The 24590-nt window shown below is 35.4% G+C and overlaps 1 protein-coding gene across 2 annotated transcripts in view; it reads left to right on the top strand.

Moving 5' to 3' along the window:
- MED13 (mediator complex subunit 13) overlaps window positions 1-24590 on the top strand; it is a 94507-nt gene that overhangs the window by 55985 nt on the left and 13932 nt on the right. For both annotated transcript variants that reach the window (XM_043482308.1, XM_043482317.1), the window contains exons 12-23: window positions 1046-1167; window positions 3133-3223; window positions 3358-3572; window positions 3795-3991; window positions 4752-5668; window positions 12944-13105; window positions 17323-17546; window positions 19112-19301; window positions 20176-20638; window positions 21808-22027; window positions 22665-22856; window positions 23036-23259. In XM_043482308.1, coding sequence (XP_043338243.1) covers window positions 1046-1167; window positions 3133-3223; window positions 3358-3572; window positions 3795-3991; window positions 4752-5668; window positions 12944-13105; window positions 17323-17546; window positions 19112-19301; window positions 20176-20638; window positions 21808-22027; window positions 22665-22856; window positions 23036-23259 — 3217 coding nt within the window. The remainder of the gene's footprint in view (window positions 1-1045; window positions 1168-3132; window positions 3224-3357; window positions 3573-3794; window positions 3992-4751; window positions 5669-12943; window positions 13106-17322; window positions 17547-19111; window positions 19302-20175; window positions 20639-21807; window positions 22028-22664; window positions 22857-23035; window positions 23260-24590) is intronic.

Genomic DNA, 24590 nt, shown 5'->3' with positions numbered 1-24590 from the left:
AACGTCCATCTGAATAAGAAAGAGATGATGGTCTTTCATGAAATAAATTTAATGGTCAGTGGTTGTAAGTATCTTGGTGAGTTAACTGTTTAGGTTTTTTAGTCTGTTTACCTGCCTTAGGATAAAGGAACTGTGTAATTGTGCCTGTGGTGTGGCTTTCTCAAAATGTGGACCATCTGACACTGAGCATCTTTTGAAGTGAAACTTGGGAATCTTGGTGTATTCCAGATGACTTTTACACACTAAAATTTTAGAACTTCTGCTTTAGTCAATCTTTAGGATGGATTTGCAAAGGCACTTGGAAAGTGACTTTAATCTTTCTGAAAGGGAGGGTTGTTTCAAGTCATTTAACCATCCTGAGGATGCTTTGGAAGGTTTATACACCAACTGCTTTTTTTTCTTGTGTGGGAATGCAAGTGGAATATAACTTTCCTTTGTATTTTTATTTTTTCTATAGTAGTCATATATTTTTCACTAAGACTGGGGAGAAAAGCAAAAAGGAAAATAAAATTTTAGAACTGAATTGAAACTTAACTAAGAGGTAATTAAGTGCGTACTTAAGTTCCTGGCACTGGGCAGAAGTGGTTTATCCATTAATGTGCTCTCTCACATTTAATTCTTGTCATACTGTCAGTGCTGGCATTGGAACTCAAATTAAGATAGTCTGTCTGACATAACTAGAGAACTTAATTATTCTGTGCTTCCTTTATATTTCAGAAAGATAAAAAGACTAAAAATGTCTGTGTTTAATTCTGTTGTCCTTACAGTTTTATTTGATGCATTATTAATGTAGATTACTTAGTTATGTTGTGGATTATATAACCTGAGCTTCCTATATATGGTGAGCTTCCTTGGAAAGGTGTCACCATATATTTACAATTTTTATTTCTATTAAAAAAATCTATGGATTTTAAGCAAATCAGTTTCTTTATTGCATAATACCCTTACAAATGTAAATGTACATGTCTAGCTTAAATAAATAGAAAAATACTTATTTGGTCAGTAGTAGAATTTTTTATTTTGTTTTTCTAATTGCCATCTGTAGATGCTCCCCGCCCTGCTGGTCATGCCCGACCTCCATCAACCAGTTTGATTTATGACTCAGACCTGACTGTCTCTTATACTGACCTTGATAATCTTTTTAATTCTGATGAAGATGAACTGACAGTAAGTATCCTTACTAATGATTACAATTATAGTTTATTTTCCTCAGTTTTATAAAAGTTTTTCTTCAGAAGTGATATGTGACTTGAATACTATGTTTTAGCACTGAACGATAGGAAATAATTTGAAATAAAATTTCTGTAATTGATGTCCTTTTTTTAACCTCCCTTATGTTTGAGGTGGTGGTTTTTTTTGTTTTTGTTTTTTTTGCTTCACTGTGCTGCTTGTGGGATCTTGGTTCCTCAACCAGGGATTGAACCCAGGCCCTTGGCAGTGAAAGTGCAGAGTCCTAACCACTGGACCACCAGAGTTCCCTAAGCATTCCATATATAATGTAACCTATAAACTTTAAGGGTTTTTTTTTCCTTTACTTTTTATGTTTGAAGGACATGTATAATTAAGCTTAATTTGATCTTGGCCATATGTTCCTTTTCTGCAGTCCTTAGAAAGCAGAATATTTACCTAATCTTTGATCCTATAATTTTAGAAATGACCTGAGAATTGACTCAATCAGAGAATAAATAATTAACATTGAAGTTATATGCCTTGTCAGTTTATTCAGGAATTTGTTTGGTACCACAGTCATTATTATAAGACATCTATATACTATAATAGTGAAAGAGGAAGAAAAAGTAATATTTAATCTTTAACACCCATTTGCAGAGAAAGGTGAAGATAAAAGAAATTAAAGCTTAAAATAAGAGTCCCTAGAATGTGAAATGGCAACCCACTCCATTATTCTTGCCTGGAGAATTCCATAGACAAAGGAGCCTGGCAGGCTGCAGTCCGTGGGGTCGCCAAGAGTCAGACGTGACTGAGCGACTATCACTCAGAATGTGAAATCTTTGGGAAATTAATGAATTGAGTGTTGCATTATAAAAGGGAATTCCTTTTTCATCTGTATAAAGGTAGCTTGGAAACTTCTATCGTACATTTGGTCTCTTCAATTAAGTGATATAATGCAGATATCACTATACATAAACTTCTACTCCACATCCCATAATATAGTGTAGTTTAGATAACTGGATGCCTGAAAACAGGGCTTCCCTGCTGGCTCAGCAGCAAAGAATCTGCCTGCCAATTCAGGAGATGTGGGGTTGATCCCTGGGTCGGGAACATCCCCTAGAGAAGGAAATGACAGCCCCCTCCAGTATTCCTGCCTGGGAAACGCTATGAATAGAGAACCTGGCAGGCTGCAGTCCATGGAGTCACAAAGAGTCGGACATGATCTAGCGACTAAACAACAGTCCCTGAATACTGTGGTACTTTTGTGCTTTCTCCCTGCTGCTGTTCATGTGTCAGTGTTAGAGCTGACAGCTTGGTTTCCTTGTATCCTGCTAGCCACTTTGTTTTAGGAACCAGATTGTCAGCTCTAACAACACTGAGGACAGATCGGAGATTTTAAGACTTGTTTTGTTCAATGTATTAAAACTTGCCTTTAGTTAGGGATCCTATTGTTTTGTCGTACAAGATCTTTCTGAAGTTTTGCTTAGTTTAACCTTTCGTAGCATATTTGTAGGGGCTAGAAGATTATTAAGAAAGATAAAAATGTAAAAGGAGTTTGGAGAGGTTATTGATTATAAAGGATATTTAATGTCTTTTCTTTAAAGAGACAAATGCTTTCTAAGTATCTTTTACTAAGAGGCAGTTCCCAAATTCTGTTAAGTTTTCTTATTATTTTTTTGTTATTTTAATAGGTTTTAATGTATTTTGAAAGTAATGGTTGTTTTCATGAAGGAACTTTTTCCTCTCTCTGTTAATTTGGAGTATTATTATAATCATCAGATAAACTAATCTGGTTTATTGATACGTAAAATTTTTTTATGTCTTCAAATTGCATCTAGTAGATATTTGGCTACGGCACCAATGGGCTCTACTTTCAAATTACATCCAAATGATTACTATCTTGTTCACACTGGATTTAAATTTCAGAGAAATATGTATGTGTGTGTGTGTTTTTTTTAATAGCCTGGATCTAAAAAATCGGCGAATGGATCAGATGATAAATCCAGCTGCAAGGAATCAAAGACAGGAAATCTGGACCCATTATCTTGCATAAGTAAGCTTACCAAATCTGTATTCCAGATAAATCTGCAAACTTTTAATCTCAATAATATCTCCCATCCCTTTGTTTTATACACAAAATAACTTCTTTTTAGTCTTATGTTAAAATGTGTGTTTTATTAACTATAGGCACTGCAGATCTTCATAAAATGTATCCTACACCACCATCACTGGAACAACATATTATGGGATTTTCTCCAATGAATATGAATAATAAAGAATATGGTAGTATGGATACAACACCTGGAGGAACTGTTCTAGAAGGAAATAGTTCTAGTATAGGAGCACAGTTCAAAATTGAGGTTGATGAAGGATTCTGTAGCCCAAAACCTTCTGAAATTAAAGTAAGTATTTTCTTTTTCTAGAAAAATAATTCACTTCTACATTTTTATATAGAATTGGTTTACTGCTATATTCAAAAATCCTCTCATAATGAAAGAGTAGAATTATATTTACATTTTATTATTCTGTTTAAAAAAGGAAAAAAATGTTAGTTACTTTGTTTTGTGTTTTTTTTTTTTCCCTTGAAAGACAAGATGCTGAAAATCGTGTTGTTTATATTATAGGATTTTTCTTATGTGTATAAGCCTGAAAATTGTCAAGTTCTAGTGGGATGTTCCATGTTTGCACCTCTAAAAACTCTACCAAGCCAGTGTCTGCCTCCTATCAAATTGCCAGAAGAGTGTATTTACCGTCAGAGCTGGACTGTTGGAAAGTTAGAATTGCTTTCTTCAGGGCCTACAATGCCATTCATCAAAGAGGGGTATGATTTAAATTTATATTATTGGTATAGTATATGAATACTTGTGTAGCTTTAATTTTTTTTCATAATTAACACCTAGTATATTGGTATCTGGAAAAAGATACAGGTTTTTGATAATTTTTTAAAGTTATTTTCTGATTAATAGTTGATAATGGTGTTTGATATGGTTAAAGTAAAGTATTGGAACACTAAAAACCAGAAAACTTTGTATTTGGAAGCATCTTTTGTTTTGGTCTAAAATTCTAATCACACTTATTTTTATATTTGCCATATTTCACACACTTTTTTTTTTCCCACACACTTTTTATATTTAAAATATCTCTGAAATTGGGGTGTCTTATAATTGGTAACATCTTAAAATTGCCACTGTCCTTTTCTACCCATAAACATCTCTAAAATCAGGTGTTTTTTTTTAAATAGTTAGTGGCATCTTAGAATCAATGAAGTGTGAGTATTCCTAGTACAAGAACTGTAGAGATAGTAATCATGGATATATAGATGTGGAACAGTGTATACAAATTTTATTTATTTATAATAGAACTAATTAGTTGGATTTTACCACACAACAATCACCTGGAGTGGATATATTAACCAAACATATATTTTAATTGTACTTACAATTTTTGGACCAATTGTGTTTTCATAATTTTCAGTGTTACTGAGAAATATTTGGGAAATCTTTAGTTGTATTTCACCTTACTAATATTAATATGTTCCTTTATGTATGTTTTTTTATTTTCTCTTCCCCTGATGACGCTAGTGATGGAAGTACTATGGATCAAGAATATGGCCCTGCTTATACACCTCAAACTCATACTTCCTTTGGGATGCCTCCTAGCAGTGCACCTCCTAGTAACAGTGGAGCAGGAATTCTTCCTTCTCCATCTACCCCTAGGTTTCCAACTCCAAGGACCCCAAGGACTCCAAGGACTCCTCGTGGAGCTGGTGGACCGGCTAGTGCTCAAGGTTCAGTCAAATATGAAAATTCAGACTTATATTCACCAGCCTCCACCCCATCCACCTGCAGACCCCTTAATTCTGTTGAACCTGCAACTGTTCCTTCCATCCCTGAAGCACACAGTCTTTATGTAAACCTCATTCTTTCAGAATCAGTTATGAATTTGTTTAAAGACTGTAACTTTGATAGTTGCTGTATCTGTGTTTGCAACATGAATATCAAGGGTGCCGATGTTGGAGTTTACATTCCAGATCCAACACAGGAAGCACAGTATAGGTGTACTTGTGGCTTCAGTGCTGTCATGAACAGGAAATTCGGAAACAATTCAGGATTATTTCTAGAAGATGAACTAGATATTATAGGACGCAACACAGAATGTGGCAAAGAAGCAGAAAAACGTTTTGAAGCTCTCAGGGCTACTTCTGCTGAACATGTTAATGGAGGACTAAAGGAATCCGAAAAATTGCCTGATGAATTGATACTATTGCTACAAGATCAGTGCACTAATTTATTTTCACCTTTTGGAGCTGCAGACCAAGATCCCTTTCCCAAAATTGGTGTAACTAACAATTGGGTACGTGTTGAAGAGCGGGACTGTTGCAATGACTGCTACCTTGCATTGGAACATGGGCGTCAGTTCATGGATAACATGTCAGGAGGCAAAGTTGATGAAGCACTTGTGAAAAGTTCATGCTTACACCCCTGGTCCAAAAGAAATGGTAAGTATGCTAATGAAGTAATTTTTCCATTTTGTTTTAGTTGTATGACTTTTTCTTCTTAAGAAAAGGTAATAAAGACAGTTTCCCATTTAGCTGATAGAGACACTTAAATGTGCACTTAAAACTCCTTCAAGAATGACACTTTTAAAGGAAGAACTTCCGAGTAGTTTAGTTTAATTTCAGCAACAAAAGTATGGTTATTATAAGTCTGTAATTATGTACTTGTGTAGGAGTATAAAAGGTACTTTGCACATGTTAATTAGCAGAAAATTGCTGGTTGTCTGCTTTGTTCAGGATTCTTTCACTCATTAAATATTTATTGAGCAACTAGTATGTGCCAGGGACTGTTCTTTTATAAACTACAATATTAAAGCAAATGTATTTCCTGCCCTTTCTGAGCCTATAAGACTCAAAATAACAAATTTAAATGAAAGTAATTATATGGTATCAGATGGTGACAACTGCTTTGAGGGAAAAGCAGGGAAAGGAGTGGGAAAAGACAGGACAGAAATGTGTTACTTTAGAGGTATGTTTAGAGAAGATATTACTGAGGGACAGCATTTGAGCAAAGACCTACATAGAGACGGGGAATGTAAGCTGTGTGGCTAAACGAAAGAAATGTTTTCAGAGAGTGCAGAGACCGCGAGTAGTGTGCTTAATGTTTGAGAAACAGTAAAGAGGCACTGTTGCTGGAATGACTTGGGCGATGGGGGGACTGGTAGCAGTTGGAAGTCTAAGCGATGGCTGAGCACCAATGTCATGTGGAGTCTAATGCACCATGTTTAACTGGCCTTTATAGTTTATTCCGAGATGGCTAGGACAGTTTTGAACAAAGAAGTAAGATGATCCTTACTCATCCAAGTGCATATTTGGAAATACAAGTTTTAAATTGAGAAGAGTGGTTGGGGATAGAGATTAAAAAATTTTCTGTGTGTGTTATCAGTGTTTTGAGCCTTCACAGTGATAGCTCAGTGGGTAAAGAATCCACCTGCAATGCAGGAGACATAAGAGACGTGGGTTCAATCCTTGGATTGGGAAGATCCCTTAGAGGAGGAAATTGCAAGCCACTCTAGTATTCATGCCTGGAAAATTCCATGGACAGAGGAGCCTGTTAGGGGGTCGCAACCCCTCCTCCATGGTGTCGCAAAGAGTTGGACGTGACTGAGCACATGACACCTACATGGCACGTATCAGTGTTTTAAACTGTGGAGCTGAATGGAAAAGCAATGTCTTTGCTTTTCAGTGTGCTGTCTAGGTTGGTCATAACTTTGCTTCCAAGGAGTAAGTGTCTTTTAATTTCACGGCTGCAGTCACCATCTGCAGTGATTTTGGAGCCCAGAAAAATAAAGTCAGCCACTGTTTCCCCATCTATTTGCCATGAAGTGATGGGACCAGATGCCATGATCTTAGTTTTCTGAATATTGAGCTTTAAGCCAACTTTTTCACTCTCCTCTTTCACCTTCATCAAGAGGCTCTTTAGTTCCTCTTCACTTTCTGCCATAAGGGTGCTGTCATCTGCATATCTGAGGTTATTGATATTTCTCCCGGCAATCTTGATTGCACCCTCTGCTTCCTCCAGTCCAGCATTTCTCATGATGTACTCTGCATATAAGTTAAATAAGCAGGGCGACAATATACAGACTTGACGTACTCCATTTCCTATTTGGCACCATTCTGTTGTTCCATGTCCATTTCTAACTGTTGCTTCCTGACCTGCATACAGGTTTCTCAAGAGGCAGGTCAGGTGGTCTGGTATTCCCATCTCTTTTAGAATTTTCCACAGTTTATTGTGATCCATGCAGTCAAAGGCTTTGGCATAGTCAATAAAGCAGAAACAGAAATATATGCACAGTACATCATGCAAAATCCCAGGCTGGATGAAATGCAAGCTGAAATCAAGATTGCTGGGAGAAATATCAACAACCTCAGATACGCAGATGACATCACCCTATGGCAGAAAGTGAAGAGGAACTAAAGAGCCTCTTGATGGAGGTGATAGAGGAGTTGGCTGGTTTAAAACTCAACATTCAAAAAACAAAGATTATGGCATTTGGTCCCATCACTTCATGGCAAATAGATGGGGAAACAGTGACAGACTATTTTCTTGGGCTCCAAAATCGCTGCAGATGATGACTGCAGCCATGGAATTAAAAGACGCTTGGTCCTTGGAAGACAAGCTATGACCAACCTAGACAGCATAGTAAAAAGCAGAATACCAGTTTGCTGACAAAAGTCCATATAGTCAAAGCTACGGTTTTTTCCACTAGTCATGTATGGATGTGAAAGTTTAACTGTAAAGAAGGCTGAGTGCCAAAGAACTGACGTTTTTGAATTGTGGTGTTGGAGAAGACTGTTGAGAGTCCCTTGAACAGCAAGGAGATCTAATCAGTCAGTCCTGAAGGAAATTAACCCTAAGTATTCATTGGAAGGACTGATGCTGAAGCTGAAGCTCCAGTACTTTGGCCACCTGATGCAAAGAGCAGACTGACTAGAGAAGACCCTGATGCTGAGAAAGATTGAGGGTAGGAGGAGAAGGGGATGACAGAGGATGAGATGGTTGGATGGCGTCACTGACTCAATGGACATGAGTTTGAGCAAACTCTGGGAGATAGTGAAGGACAGGGAAGCCTGGTGTGCTGCAGTGCGTGCGGCTGCAGAGTCAGACACGACTGAGCAGCAGAACAACAGCAACAGTGGCAATTCTGGGTGGTTTACCTAGGGAGCACTGTGTTTATCACAACAAAGACTGATACGACAGACAACTCTGCAGCCGTGAAGATGGGTTTTATCCTAAGGACTTACATTGAGAAAATAATTCAAAACAAGAAATATCTTTATATTTCAGTTTAAAGTTTCAATACAAAGACATGCTATAAAACCTAAATTTGCAATCTTGGAGTACTTTTTCATTAAATTATAACAGCTTCATTAAATAGTAGCAAGCTCCTATTTAATACATTAGTACCTTTGCCCCAATTGTTTCCTCTGCTTTGGACAGAATACCTGTTCTTCCAGGTATTTACATGAATAACGCTCTTATCTCTTTACTTTTGTCAGAAGTCATCTTAGTGTAAAATTGCAAACCACTCTTTATCTCCCCCATCCTGCTCCTTTTGCTTTCTCCCCCTCAGTTCAGTTCAGTTCAGTCGCTCAGTCATGTCCGACTCTGCGACCCCATGAATTGCAGCACGCCAGGCCTCCCTGTCCACCACCAACTCCCGGAGCTTACTCAAACCCATGTCCATGGAGTCGGTGATGTCATCCAGCCATCTCATCCTCTGTCGTCCCCTTCTCCTCCCGCCCCTAATCCCTCCCAGCATCAGGGTCTTTTCCAGTGAGTCAACTCTTCACATGAGATGGCCTCCTCCTCCTAGTGTTTCTCCCCCTAATGTTTGCTTATTACCTTCTAAGCATATTGCATAATGTATTAATTATTATCTCTCACCCCATTAAGTTCACTCTGTGCAAGTTCTGTGTACAAGAAAGGATTTTTGTCTGTTTTGTTTGTTATGTCCAAATACCTAAAATAGTACCTGGTAGTAGATGGCATGTAGTAGATGGCCAGAAGTCCAAGGTGTTGAAATATTTGTTAGAATTAAGAGTTCGTAATTTAACGGTAATGTTTATTTTTCTCAAAATAGGAAAAGCTTTGTTCTAATTATAAAAAATACATACTTTCTGAAAAGAAAGTTAAGAATCTGATATAGATGAATAGATGTAAAAATTGCCCCAGCCCCATCGTTACACCACTGCATGATCACTCTAAGCAATTTTGGCATATCATACAATTCATCCTTTTGTAGTGAACAACTGAATGGTTTTTAGTTAGCACAGACTTGTGTAGCCATCACCACGATCAATTTTAGGACATTTTCATCATCCACAAAATCTGTATTTATTAGTGATCACTCCTGTTTTCCTCCAACCACCCCCTCCTTGCACTGGGCAACTACCAGTCTACTTTCTGTCTTTATAGATTTGCCTCTTTTATATACTCCATGTAAATAATATTATACGCTATATGGTCTTTTGTGATTGACTTCTTTTTCTTAGTGTAGTTTTTCAGGGTTCATCCAGGTTTTAGCATGGATTAGTACTTAATTCATTTTTATTGCCAAATAAGATTCTATTTATGCATATACCACATTTTATTTACCCATTCATCTGTTGATGGGCATTTGGATTATTTCCCCTCTTTGGCTGATATGAATAATGATACACTGAACATTTGTGTACAAGTTTTTGTGTAAACATATATTTTTATTGGTCTTGAGTGAACTTGATAACTCTGTTTTACCTTTGAGAAATTGCCAGACTCTTTTCTAAAGCAGCTGCTCCATTTTACATTCCCGTTGCAGTGTGTGAGGGTTCCACTTTTTCCACATTCTCATTAACACTTATCATCATGTGTTTGTAATTATTACCATCATCATCATCATACTGGATTGTGAAGTATTATCTCATCGTTTTGATTTGCATTTCCCTAATGACTAATGATGCTGAGTGTCTTTTCATGTGTTTATTGCCTGTTTGTATTTTTTCTTTGGAGAAATGTCTTTTCAGATCCTTTGCCCATTTTTAAGTTAGGTTTTTTGGTCTTTTCATTATTGAGTTGTGAGTGTTCTTTATATCTTTTAGATATAAGTTTCTTAACATCTGCACATATTTTCTTCTTTTCTCTGGTTTGTCTTTTCACTTTCTTGATGGTGTCATTTGAAGCAGAAGAGTTTTTAATTTTGATGAAGTTCAGTATATTACTTTCTTTTGTCCTTTTTAAAGGTTTGTACTTTTGGTTTGTACTTTTGGTGCCATATCTAAAAAGACTTTAATCCTAAGTCATGAAAATTTACTTCTATTTTTTTCTATGAGTTTTATTGTTTTATCACATATTTACATCTATGATCCATTCTGAATTAACTTTGGTATATCATGTAAGGAAGAGTTTCAGTTTTATTCTTTTGCACATGAATATCCAATTGCCCTAGAACCGTTTGTTGAAAAGATTATCTTTTCACATTAAATTGTGTTGGCACCTTTGTCAAAAATTAATTGACTGTAAATACGAAGTTTTATTTCTGGATGCTTATTTCTGTTCTACTCAACAGAATATCTATTCTTCATGATCACTCTTAAAAATTAGTATATTCTAAAACCATTGCTTTCCAACCAGATTTCAGCTTTGAGACCTTGCACTTGTCATAATATGCAGTTATATTCTTTTTCATGCATTCCTCCCCACAAGATGATAAGATCCCTGAAGACGTGAATAAGAATGTATTTCACAGTATTCCCAGCAGCTAGCATAATTCCTGAACCATAGTAGGTCTTTGTTATATGTTTTTTTATAATGAAAGATTGTGAATGAGAATCTCTCTGAATTAGAATCAAACTGTAAATTCCTGAACTTTACTCAGATCAGAATTTCTCAGGGTAAGCTCTGTATATGTGTTTTATAAAAGTTCCCCATTTGATTATGATAAACAACCTTAGCCAGTGACAGCTTTTTCTAGATTTTATGTAAACACATATCAATACACAGTTCTATTTGTGTAAAATATCTTCCAGTTTTAAAACCTATTTTTTATTTACTAGTGTATTATCAGTCCACTTTAAATAGCTCTTATCATTTTAAATAGTATTTTTGTTATGTATATACTAGTTTATTAAGTATAATAATTATTCAACAGTATATCTGAAATTATTTCTGGTTCTGTACACTATTTATAGATATAGGGAATTAAAGCAAGAAATTATAAATTAGGCAATAATAATAATGAATTAAAGTTGAATGATTTAATGTAACAGAGTGCTCAAAGAAGATGTAATGATACAACTGAGCCATGCTCAAGGGACAGATTAATTATATTAGGAAGATTTCATGGTTTTTTAAAAAGTCATTTGATGTTTAAGAGCATCACCTTTCATATCCATTCTAATAGTTGGTCAGAAATGTGGATCATAATAATTTGATAATCTGTAAATCTATTAAGTCTAGGTTTATAAAAATATGTGTGGGTATTTTTTTTTTTTTTCCAGTGGGTTTTGTCATACATTGATATGAATCAGCCATGGATTTACATGTATTCCCAATCCCGTATAAAAATATGTGTGGGTATTTAAGTCTAGGTTTATAAAGTATGTGTGGGCATTATGACACTATCTAGCAGTGTGAACAAGTTTATTATCTGTTACTATGCAAATTATATACTTTAGAATTGTTACAGTTTACTATTTTTCACAAATTAAACTTTAATCATTGTAACCAGTGTTATTTATCTGATCTTTTTACCAAAGTAGAGGTATATAAAGTGGATAATTAATAATCCATTTCTGTATGAGGTAGTGTTCTTTCTACTAAGGTACCTATGAGCACCAAAGACAATCAAAATAAATGCAAAAAGGAAGAAATTGATTTGATTTATAAATCGGTTAATGAGCTAATGAATGACTTTATAAAGTTATGATAAGTTTTTAATTATGTTTCTTCTTGGTTTTAAATACCTAGAAAAATCATCTCTATAGGTGATTTTAGTGATAAAGAACCTGCCTGTGAATGCAGGAGACATAAGAGACATGGGTTCAATCCCTGGTTCAGGAAGATCCACTGGAGGAGGGCATGGCAACCCACTCCAGTATTCTTCCCTGGAGAATCCCATGGATAGGATCCTGGCAGGCTACAGTCTTTAGGGTTGCAAAGAGTCAGACACAACTGAAGTGACTTAGCATGCACGCACAGATCATTTTAGATAGAACTTAATATAGTTCTCTATACAAGCAGATGCTTATATGTATGGAATTTAAAAAGATGGTAACGATAACCCTATATGCAGGACAGAAAAAGAGACACAGATGTATAGAACAGACTTTTGGACTCTGTGGGAGAAGGCGAGGGTGGGGTGATCTGAGAGAATAGCATTGAAACATGTATATTATCAAGTGTGAAACAGATCGCCAGCCCATGTTGGATGCATGAGAGAAGTGCTCAGGGCTGGTGCACTGGGATGACCCAGAGGGATGGGATGGGGAGGGAGGTGGGTATCGGAATGGGGAACACAGGTAAATCCATGGCTGATTCATGTCAGTGTATGGCAAAAACCACTATAATATTGTAAAGTAATTAACCTCTAACTAAAAATAAAGAAAAAAAAAAACCACAAGCAGATGCTTAATCTTGGTGATGTAGAGCTGAACTTATTTTCCTAGATGGATTTCTTTGTTATCTTAAAATTTTTTGTGTGTTGACAATAGCAATTCTTCTTTTTTTAATGGTTGTAGATGTGAGTGTGCAGTGCTCACAGGATATACTTCGAATGCTCCTATCGCTTCAGCCAGTTCTTCAGGATGCTATTCAGAAAAAAAGAACAGTAAGACCTTGGGGGGTTCAAGGTCCTCTCACTTGGCAACAATTTCATAAAATGGCTGGCCGAGGCTCTTATGGTAAGTAATTTACAATCATACTTATTGACTTATTTCATATCAGTTCTCAGTATCTTTACCTAACTTTAATAAGCACGTTTATCTTCCTTATTTCTGTGGCATATGCTTGACTTAAGGCCATTGTGGTCAATCTCAGCCTTCCTCACTTGAAACATTTTCAGCATTCAATTTACGGAATTTTCCAACCTCACTTTAGAAAGAACAGCTTGCTCTTACATGTTACACTGACCAGTAAGATTCTTTGCTAAGAAAGAATCATATTAAAAGGATTGATACACTACTTTTCTTGTAAGTTACCATTTTACATACAAAATTGAATGAAAAATGAGATAAAAAGAAAAGGATAATACTAGTGATAAGAGGCCCAAAGGTCTTCCTTTAGGAAAAAAAACATGAAATTTGCCAGTTATGACAAGAGTAACTCCCACATAGTACACAGTAGATTTGTGATCAACTGTAATGGAAGGAACATTCAAAATACTTAAACTATCTGTTGAACATTGTCTCTAGAGGGGAAAAAATTGTCTGTGAAAGATGAGATGTAATTGGAACTTTAAAATATATTTGGAATAACAGTTTTTAGCATTGAAATCCTTGAGTTTTTTGCATGGTTTTAGAATGCATCATGTACAGAAGTAGTAGATTTGCTCATATTTTCCTTTTCCTCCTTTTATTAATGGGTAAATAATTTAAATTTCATTAAAAAAAAAAGATATTTGGGGCTTCCCTGGTGACTCAGTGGTTAAGAATCTGCCTGCCAATGCAGAGGACACAGGTTCTATCCCTGGTCCTTGAAGATCCCACAAGCCACAGAGCAACTAAGCACATAAGCTAGCACTGTAGAGCCTGTGACCTGCAACTATTGAAGTCCAGGTGCCTAGAGTCCATGCTCTGCAACAAGAGAAATCATTGCAATGAGAATCCTATGCACTACAACTAGAGAGTAACCCCCGCTCGCTGCAATTAAAGAAAGCCTGTGTGCAACAACAAAGACGCAATTATAAAAAAAAAAAAAAAACAACCTTGATACTCAGTGAAAATTGCAGTTTAATGATAGTACTTTTAGTTTCTTTTTATTTTTTTCTGTTTTTTTAAAAATAATTTTATTGGCATATGGTTGGTTTACAATGTGTTAGTTTCAGGTGTGCAACAAAATGATTTAGTTATACATATATTTGTTCTTTCTTAGATTCTTTTCTCATATAGATTATCACAGAATCTTGAGTAGGGTTATATAGTAGGTCCTTGTTGATTATGTGTAGTAGTGTGTATATCACAAGCTTCCGATTTATCCCTCCCCCCTCCATTTCCCCTTTAGTAATAGTAAGTTTGTTTTCAATAGATGTAAGTATGTTTCTGTTTTTGCAAATAAGTTGATTTGTATCTTTTTTTAAGTAGATGCCACAGCTGAGTAATATCATATGATATTTGTCTTTCTCTGTCTGACTTATTTAGTATAATAATTTCTAGGTCCATGCATGTTGCTGCAAATGGGATTCTTTCATTCTTTTTTATTGCTGAGTAATATTCCATTGTAGGGCTTCCCAGGTGGCCCTAGAGGTAAAGAACCCACTTGCCAGTGCAGGAGACATAAGAGATCTGGGTTCAATCCCTGGGTTGGAAAGGTCCCCTGGAGAAGGGCATGGCAACCTACATGGCAACCTAAGCATGGTATTCTTACCTGGAGAATCCTGTGGACAGAAGAGCCTGGCGGGCTACGGTCCATAGGGCTGCACAGAGTCAGACGTGACTGAAGTGACTTAGCACACAGCACACACACATTCCGTTGTATATGTATGCACTGAGCTTCCCAGGTAGGCCAGTGGTAGAGAACCTGCCTGCCACACAGGAGACCCAGGTTCGACCCCTGGTCAGGAAGATCCTCTGGAGAAGGAAATGGCAATCCACTCCCATATTCTTTTTTTTTTTTTTTTTCTTTTTAACGCCAATATTCTTGCCTGAGAATCTCATGGACAGAGGAGCCTGGTGGGCTATAGTCCATAGGGTTGCAAAGAGTCAGACACGACTTAGCAACTAAACAACAATATTTGTACCATGTCTTCTTTGTCCATTTCTTTTTCAGTGGACACTTAGATTGCTTCCATGCCTCGGCTGTTGTAAATAGTGCTGCAATGAACACTGGGGTGCATGTATCCTTTGGGATTATGATTTTCTTCAGATACATGCTCAGGAGTGGGATTGCTGGATCATATGGTATTTCTAAGTTTTTTGAGGACCTTTCATATTGTTCTCCATAATGGTTATACCAATTTGCATTCCCACATACAGTGTAGCAGGGTTCCCTTTTCTCCATACTCTCTCCAGCATTTGTTGTTTTAGTATTTTTACATTGTTTTTAAAAGTCAAAATGGTAGACACAGAGTTCTGCACCTTACTGATCAGTAACATAAGGAGCTCTCTTTTTTTTTTTTTTAAGGGCTGCATATATTGCATTATTCTTTACATATGATGTAATTTTTACCAGCCTACTCTGTTTATGGATATATATTGATTACATCATTATCATTACAACTATTTTTCTATAATGTACACAATCCCTGGCTTAAAGCATGTGTGTATTTCTTTTAAAAAAATATTGCCAAATTGCTCCTTGCCATAGCAGTCTAAGCTCCCACCAATAAAATGCCTGTTTCCCCAAACCTTTGCCAGTAAGGTGCTGAGTAGATCGGAGAAAACGGTGTGTTTCTTTATAGTTTGAATGGTAGAATGGTACAGACTGTAAGGGTAGATTTCCTGAATTCTAATCCCATCTGTGCCACTTCTTGTGTGACACTGGACAAGTCATTAACTCTTCTATTCCTGCTTTCTCACCTCTAAAATCAAGTTAATATTAGTATCTGCCTCATGGTTTTCATGGGGTTAAGTTACTTAATATATGTAAAGATCTTTAAACATTATCTGGCATGTAGCACTTGCTATTAATTATTTTAAATTCCTTGCTCTTAATGAGATTGAGCATCTTTTTATGTGTAAGGTATTTCTGGGTTTTGTGAACTTTGATATTTCTGGATTTTGTGAACTTTGTTCGTATCCTTTGCCCATTTTTCTGTTATGATGTTGATCATTTTCTTATGGATTTATAGGTTCCCTTTCTATGGGAAGAGAATTAACCTTTTGTTATATGTGTTGCAAATCTTTTCTTCTGTTTTGTTTTTAATTGTTTGGCTTTGCTAGTAGTGTTTTTTCATGCCACAATTTAAAATTTATATTGTCAGATTAATCGTTTTTATTATTTATTTTTTAGTTTTAAATTTTATGTTTATTATTAATTTTTGCCCTTGCTGTTTGAAGCAATGAAGATTGCTGCGTGTGGACTTTATCTAGTTGCAGTGAGTGGGGTTGCTCTCTAGTTGTGGTGTGCAGGCTTCTCATTGCTGTGGTTTCTCTTGTTACAGAGCACGGGCTCTAGGTGCGTGGGCTTCAGTAGTTGTAACACATGGGCTTGTTGCCCCCTGGCATGTGGAATATTCTCAGACCAGGGATTGAACCCATGTCCCCTGCTCTGGCAGGTGGATTCTTGACTACTGGACCACCAGAGAAGTCCAGATTGATCGGTTTATAAATGTACAGGTTTTACATTATGCCTGCAAAGATTTTCTCTAGTCTAAATTTATTCAAAATAAAATGATGATGATATTGGTTGAAAGGGATTAACAGGTACAAACTTCCAACTATAAAATAAATAAATCAAAATAAATAAATAAATCAAAATAAATCATGGGGATGTAATGTACACATGGGGAATTCATTCAGTAAAATTATAACAACTTTCTGTGATGATGAATAATAATAGATCTTATTTTGGTGATGATTTTATAACGTATAAAAATGTCAAATCACAAAAAAAAAAAAATGTCAAATCACTATGTTGTACACCTGAAACTAATATTTTAAAAAACTCTGCCTCCCATATTTTATTTTGTACTGATAAGTTTTTCACCCAAATTAATTTTTTTCATTTAAGTGAAGGTATAAGTCACATGTTTCATACAGATGGTTTAGTAAATTTCTAACTGTAAAAGTCTCAGTCACTGACTTTTAGGCATTTTTGTCTTTAACTAAATATTTTTACTGCTAATAATAACTTCACTAACTCCTGACATTTAAATGTTCCTCTTTTAGATCTTTTCTTTTTTTTTTTTTTTTTTAGATTTTTTTTTTAGATCTTTTCTTAAAATACGTCTTTTCTTATTTAGGAACTGATGAATCCCCAGAACCACTGCCAATCCCCACGTTTTTGTTGGGTTATGATTTTGATTTTCTGGTGCTTTCTCCATTTGCTCTCCCTTACTGGGAGAGACTTATGCTGGAACCCTATGGATCTCAAAGAGATATAGCCTATGTTGTACTCTGTCCAGAAAATGAAGCCTTGTTAAATGGAGCCAAAAGCTTTTTTAGAGATCTTACTGCAATATATGAGGTAGGTGCTTTAAAAGGTCATTTTAAAACACCTTATGATTTGTATGTTTATATATAAAATATATTGAATATTTCAGTTGATTGGTAAAGAAGAATAATGATGTCAGGCTAGATGTTTAGTTCTTGTACCAGCAGGTTACATTCTTTACAGCTTTGACCCAGATCTTTGTTAGATGTGTGTGCCATGACTCACAGTGGAAGTTGCTATACTGAGGGGAAAACATTGGGTGCATATACATCACATTTAAGATCTTTTTCTGAAGGAAAGGGTAATGTTGTTCAATGGCTAGGAAAAAAATTACATTTTAAAAAATTCTAGTCTTAAAAAAAAAGAATTATTGTCTTAATTCTCCAGGACCTCAGGTTCTTACTTTGCTCATTGTAAAATACAGCTATGATAGGCCTCTCTAAGACTCATTTTCTTTCTGAAATTCTTGGCTGGTCTTTTAAGTTATAATTCTTATGTTGTATTGATCATTGAGAGCAATGATTATAAATTTTAAGTACTCTGGAACATAAAGTCTTCATTTTGTAGTCATTCCTGAGTATCCTGAGGGTATTGATTCTAGGATCCCTTGCAGATACTAAAATCTATGGATGCCCAATCTCTTATATAAAATGTCATAGTATTTGCATATAATCTACACACATCCTCACTTATACTTTAAATCTTCTCTAGATTACTTACAATAGCTAATGCTATGTAAGTAGTTGCAGATGTGGGAATTCAAGTTTTGCTTTTTGAAACTTTTTTGATTTTTTTTTTTTAATATTTTTGATCCATGGTTGGTTGAATCTGTGATTGCGGAACCTAAGAATATGAAGGACCGATGGTATTTTCCTTTTCCTACAAATACTTGGAAGTCTAGTCTTTAAAATTTCTTTTACAACCTGAATCATTATTTTGTGCCAGTTTCGTTCCTCATTAATGTTCTACTTAATAAATTGCAAGGTATCTGTAATGTGTCTTGTAAAAGTATTTCCAAAGTGTGTTATTTAGAACGCTAGTCCTGCAAAATCTTCTGAGAAAAAAATTCCATAGTTAGATAGGTTTGGGGAGATATTGTATATCTGTTTACCTTTTAGAGATTCATTATACATGTTAGATTATTAAAGCCTTTGAAATTCTTACAGTAAAGAAATTCTTTGTCATAAATTTTCGTAACCCAGTGTTGCAAACCTATTTGAAATTGGACTTCCTATAACAAACCATAGTGGCCAACAGAATTTGAGGGAGAGCTGGATATTTGTAGTTATATACATGATTTGAAATAGTTATACAACTTAAAATGGCTGCAAATTTTTGTTATTCAAAGTACGTGGTTTTAGTGCTGTTATCTAGGTGTTTTATTTCATTGGAGATAACTTTGATAGAAATTTAATGGATTTCTAATGTAAAAAGCATAAAGACCTATGGCACTTTTTCTCCTTTAATATTTTTATTCCAAATGTTAATTATAAATGATAAAGCTTATTTTTTAAATAGCTTCAATGCTTTAGTTTATGATATGTACTAAAAAAAAATAGCAAATTCACTAATTCTGATTTCTGTGTGTATATTTATAGTCTTGTCGATTGGGTCAGCATAGACCTATTTCTCGATTATTGACGGATGGGATCATGAGAGTTGGATCTACTGCATCAAAGAAGCTATCAGAAAAGTTGGTAGCAGAATGGTTTTCTCAGGCAGCTGATGGTAACAGTGAAGCATTTTCTAAACTCAAGCTTTATGCACAAGTCTGCAGATATGACCTAGGTATTGAATTTATATTTGTTGTATAAGGCCAATTTTAGCAAAGTATGACCCAGTCAACCAACTTTTTGTAAATAATATTTTAATGAAACACAGCCATTCATTTATTTACAGGTTGTCTGGGCCTCCTTTTGTGCTATTAAAATCAGAGCTAAGTAGTAGTGACAGAGACTGTGTAACTTGCAAAGCCAAAAGTATTTACTATCTGATCCTTTACAGAAAAAAATTTGATCACTGCAATAGGGCTCCTATCAAGTAGGAAGATATGTGTTTTTTGTGTAAGTTTATTAACATTAAGATTCTTGATTTGTTAATGGTTTAGAGATAAAAACAACTTGTAGTTCCCTCTATAATATCGGAAGATAGTTCTTTGTTGGAATTAAGAAAATGACAGTTATTGAGACTTGTTTTTAAAACCCTTAATTAAATATCAATGGACTTACTTTAGACTTAATCCAAAGAGACACAAAACCAAAACATTGAACCTCATTAGACATTCCTATCATTTGAACCCCTTAATTTGAACCCCTCTGTTTTATATTTAATTAGCCCCCAGTATAGTCACTTTTCAACTTGTGACCAGGGAACTCTTCAATGGTTTAATGAAATTTTGCTGGATATTTCATGGAAATCATTTTTTTAATTTTCTATCTGTTGGTTTTTCAGTTGAAAGTGGTTTTCAATTCCACTCAGAATTCGTTTTTTTTTTTCACTTTCTAGGGGAAATAATAAGCTAGTGTGTGCTACACTGTTAGCAGGCAACTTAGGGAGAGGGTAATTACTGAAAAAGTGTCCACTAGTTATTATTCACATAGTAAATAAAGAACCAATTAGTGAAATAAAGAATTAAATATCCTGCTTGTTTTATTATCTTTAGGTCCTTATCTTGCTTCCCAGCCATTGGACAGCTCTCTACTATCCCAGCCAAATTTAGTTGCCCCTACAAGTCAGTCTTTGATTACACCACCTCAGATGACGAGTACTGGAAGTGCTAATACTCCGTCTGCCACCCCAGCACCTACAGTGAGCAGCACTATGACAGTGACTTCAGGTGTTGCAATGTCTTCTTCAGTTGCCACAGCTAACTCAACCTTACCCACAACTTCAGCTTCATCTTCATTGTCCTCCAGCTTGAATAGTGGAATGTCATCCAATAAACTACCTTCATTTCCACCTTTCGGCACTATGAACAGTAGTGCTGCGGGATCCATGTCTACACAAGCAAATACAGTTCCGAGTAGCCAGCTAGGAGGGCAGCCTCCCTCAGCTCTGCAGACAGCTGGCCTTTCTGGAGAGTCATCTTCGGTTCCCACTCAGCCACATCCTGATGTGTCTGAAAGGTATCTTTAAATGTACTGATTTTGCAGAAATATAAATATATGCCGCTTCTGTCTGAATAAGAATATAGAAGAGCCTTTGTTCTTACCCTTGAAATTTTAGTTTTTAATGTTGAATATTTTACCTATAAAATTATGATGAAGACTTTTCATAAAGTCTTTATCGTATTATCTCAGAGTGGGAATGAAGACCTTGAAAACTGTCTAGTCCAGTTGTCCTGTGATGTTTGAGTCTATTCTGTGACATAATTGTCAATTATGTGCAAATCACTGCAGTGATCTATAAGTCACTATTGAATGACCCTGCTCAGAGGCATAAGAGTTATACCAGGGTTTGAATCTTCGCTCTGTCGTTTACTGGCTATATCACTTCAGGAAAGTTACCTAACCTTTTTGAGCCAGTGTTTTCTTATCTGTAAAGTAGGAGCAGAAGGATATAATGTGCATTGTGTACCTCAGAAAATCCTTCCAATCACATTAGTTATTTTTAACAACAACAATGATGGGATGGCAGCTCTGTTCCTTTTATGAAGAAGGTATTCCCCTTTGATTTATAGGTTAGGTTAACCTGAGCCTGATTATGTCTTTCAGCTCCCACTTGCAGTTTTCCCCAAAGTTATAAATGTTATTAAAAACAAACTCTTAATTACCCAGCTAGATCCTTCCATCTTTAATATCTATAGATTTGGAGTTTTAAAAACTCATACCGCCATCAAAGAATGAAGCTTAATCACCAGTGAAGTTATGAAGTATGAAATGAATGTGTATTTTCTAAAAATGTAGTAGACCACTGACTAAGTCTGGAAAACTGGTTTCTTTTTGGTCTAGCTCTGCCTCTAGACAGCTTTGTGATCTCGGGCAGCTCATTTAACTTAACTTTTGTCTTAGTTTTAGCACATAAGCACTACGCTGTCTGACATTTCTTATCCTCTGTGGTTTTAAGAATTCTCTTTCTTTTAATTGCAAACCTCTTAATGACAAGGGTCTTTGTACACCATGAAATTGTGAACATTTATGATTCTGTTTGGAACGGTGTCCCTCATTTCTAGAGAGGCTCTCGATAGCACCCCACCCCCAAAATGGGGAGAGGATAAGAACTTCCTTTGATGCTATTTTAAGAAGGTGGAGTACAGCTTTTTCCCTAACTGTCTTATTTCTCCTTCAAATTTTAGCACAATGGATCGGGACAAAGTGGGCATCCCCACAGATGGTGATTCACATGCAATCACTTATCCACCTGCAATTGTTGTTTATATAATTGACCCTTTTACATATGAAAATAAAGATGAGAGCACTAATTCTTCTAATATATGGACTTTGGGGTTACTTCGTTGTTTTCTGGAAATGGTCCAGACTCTTCCTCCTCATATTAAGAATACTGTTTCTGTACAGGTAAGAATGATAAATGTTACAAGTTTTTTTAAAACAGTTTGGTCCTGATAGACATTTCACAGCTAGATTGATTTTCTAAAAGCCAGATTCTATCTATTGACTTCATTTTAAATGATATTAGAAATCTTAGAGAGTTTATAAAAGATAAACTTGCAGTTATACCACAGTAATAATGGAGGATAAAAAGATTGCATTAAGTAGGGTAAATGTTTCTCCTGTGTTACTTTTATATAAACTAATTTTTAAATTCTTTGGCTTAAATAAGAAAATCAAGAATGGACTGATAAAAGCTAGAGTTCTAAATGAGACTGGTTATAAAGTAAAAGTAGAGAAAAATCACATTAAGTTGTATGCAGAGAATTTGAATTATTTCTTTATAGACTACAATAGGATTATGGCAGTCAGTGGCAGTATTAATCAATATAGCTGCTATGTAGAAATGTTTAAAGATTTTTACATAACTCATTAGTATAATTGAATATTAAAATCTATATACTAGATAAGAAAATACAATTTTTTATTTTACTTAGGTTCTGTTTAAATTTTCTAATAAAATTTTTAGAGTTTTAAACCCACTATTCTTTTTTTATCTCTTGTTAAAAATTTAACATTTGTAATATTTGCCTTTAATTCTTAGATTGTTCCCTGTCAGTACCTGTTGCAACCTGTGAAGCATGAAGATAGACAAATCTACACCCAGCATTTAAAATCTCTGGCTTTTTCGGCCTTTACCCAGTGTCGGAGACCACTTCCAACATCAACCAATGTGAAGACATTGACTGGTTTTGGTCCAGGTTTAGCCATGGAAACAGCTCTTAAAAGTCCTGATGTAAGTATGTTTTCCGTAACCAAAGTTATTAAATGACTACTTTGGATGTTATGCAAAACTAAGTGCAGGTTTCTTTTTAGTTCTTATTTTCCACTTATCTTGTAATGGGTTTTTATTTTCAATAAAAAATTTTTCTGCGCTTGTATGGTGCCATAGTAACTTAACATTTTATTCTACAGAGACCAGAGTGTATTCGACTTTACACACCTCCTTTTATCCTGGCTCCAGTGAAGGATAAACAAACAGAGCTAGGAGAAACCTTTGGGGAAGCTGGACAGAAATATCATGTTCTTTTCGTGGGCTACTGTTTATCACATGATCAAAGATGGATTCTTGCATCTTGCACAGATCTATATGGAGAACTTTTAGAAACTTGTATCATTAACATTGATGTTCCAAACAGGTATTTTTATTTTCTTAAATGTATCATTACATTAAGTCTTGGGATTATGGGTACTTTTCATTTCTTTTATAGTGAATATTTATATTGTATTGTGTAAGGGAATTAATAATTTTGATTAATCTGTTAAATAGACAAAAGAGATTAAAGCCCCTAAATTGTATATAGTAAACCTTGAGGTAATGATTTTAGGCTAACAGATTTTGAAACATGGGACTAGAAGGTCATTTGCAATTTAAAATCCAGTAAAGCTTCTAGAACATTTATTTTTCTCATGTACCATCTAAGATACAGTCCCTAATAAACGAAATTAACTTTATTCACTGAAAATTTTGGGCTTCTCTGGTGGCTCAGTGGTAAAGAACCCACCTGTCAGTGCAGGAGACATGGGTTTGATCCCTGGGTGAGGAAGATCCCCTGGGAAATGAAATGGCAACCAACTCCAGTATCGTTGCCTGGGAAATCCCTGGAATGGAGGAACCTGGCAGGCTACAGTCCAGAGGGATACAAAAGAGTCAGATATGACTTAGTGACTAAACAACAATGAAAAATTTTACTATTTAAATATTGGAGTGTCTTCTGAAAATGGTGGCCCTCTTTAGAATTCTTCTTGATAGTAATTAGGTATCATGACTAGTTATTCATGAAGGCTGTAACTAAGAGTTTACAACAGATGAACCTTGTATTGAATTGTCACTTAATAGACACACTGATACCATATTTCAAAGCTAGTGAACATTGCCTAAGAGAACATGAAAGTCCATGAAGTAACTTTTGATTTTTCAGTTTTGGTTCTCTCCTTTATTTTCTTCTTTCTTTTATAAACATTCTGTAGTTTTAAGGTCAGAAATTGGTTATATGCCAAAAAAAAAAAATTTGCTTATTTGGCTATAGTGGCACTGAAGAAGCAGATATAGAAACATTGATCTGTGAAGGATGAGAATGAGAACAGAGAGAATAATGCTGCCTTCCCAATACAGAGATGGTGTGCTGCCATTTTACTGAAAGTAAAAGTGAGGTGATGGTTAAGAGAGTCAGTGCTAGAGTCATAGCGATCTGGATTAAAATCCCAATCCTGGCTTATTGGCTGTGTGATCTTGAGAAAATTACTTTACCCAACTGAGCTATAGCTTACTTTTCTGTAAAATCAGGAGGATAATTTTATCTGCCTTATAAGGGTTCTTAGGATGAAATGAAGTGTTACATATAAGTTAATTGGGCATGCTGCTTGATACACAGTAAGTACTCAACAAATGATAGCTACTATTGCTCAGCCAGAGAGTGCTTATGTACTTGCCTAATAAAGGACATGCATGCAGAAAATAGCATTGTTT

Source organism: Cervus canadensis, chromosome 1 (genome assembly GCF_019320065.1).
Source record: "Cervus canadensis isolate Bull #8, Minnesota chromosome 1, ASM1932006v1, whole genome shotgun sequence".
In the NCBI taxonomy this organism is placed as follows: Eukaryota; Metazoa; Chordata; class Mammalia; order Artiodactyla; family Cervidae; genus Cervus; species Cervus canadensis.
The sequence above is the reverse complement of the archived record's forward strand: the minus strand, read 5'-3'. Positions and strand labels throughout refer to the sequence as shown.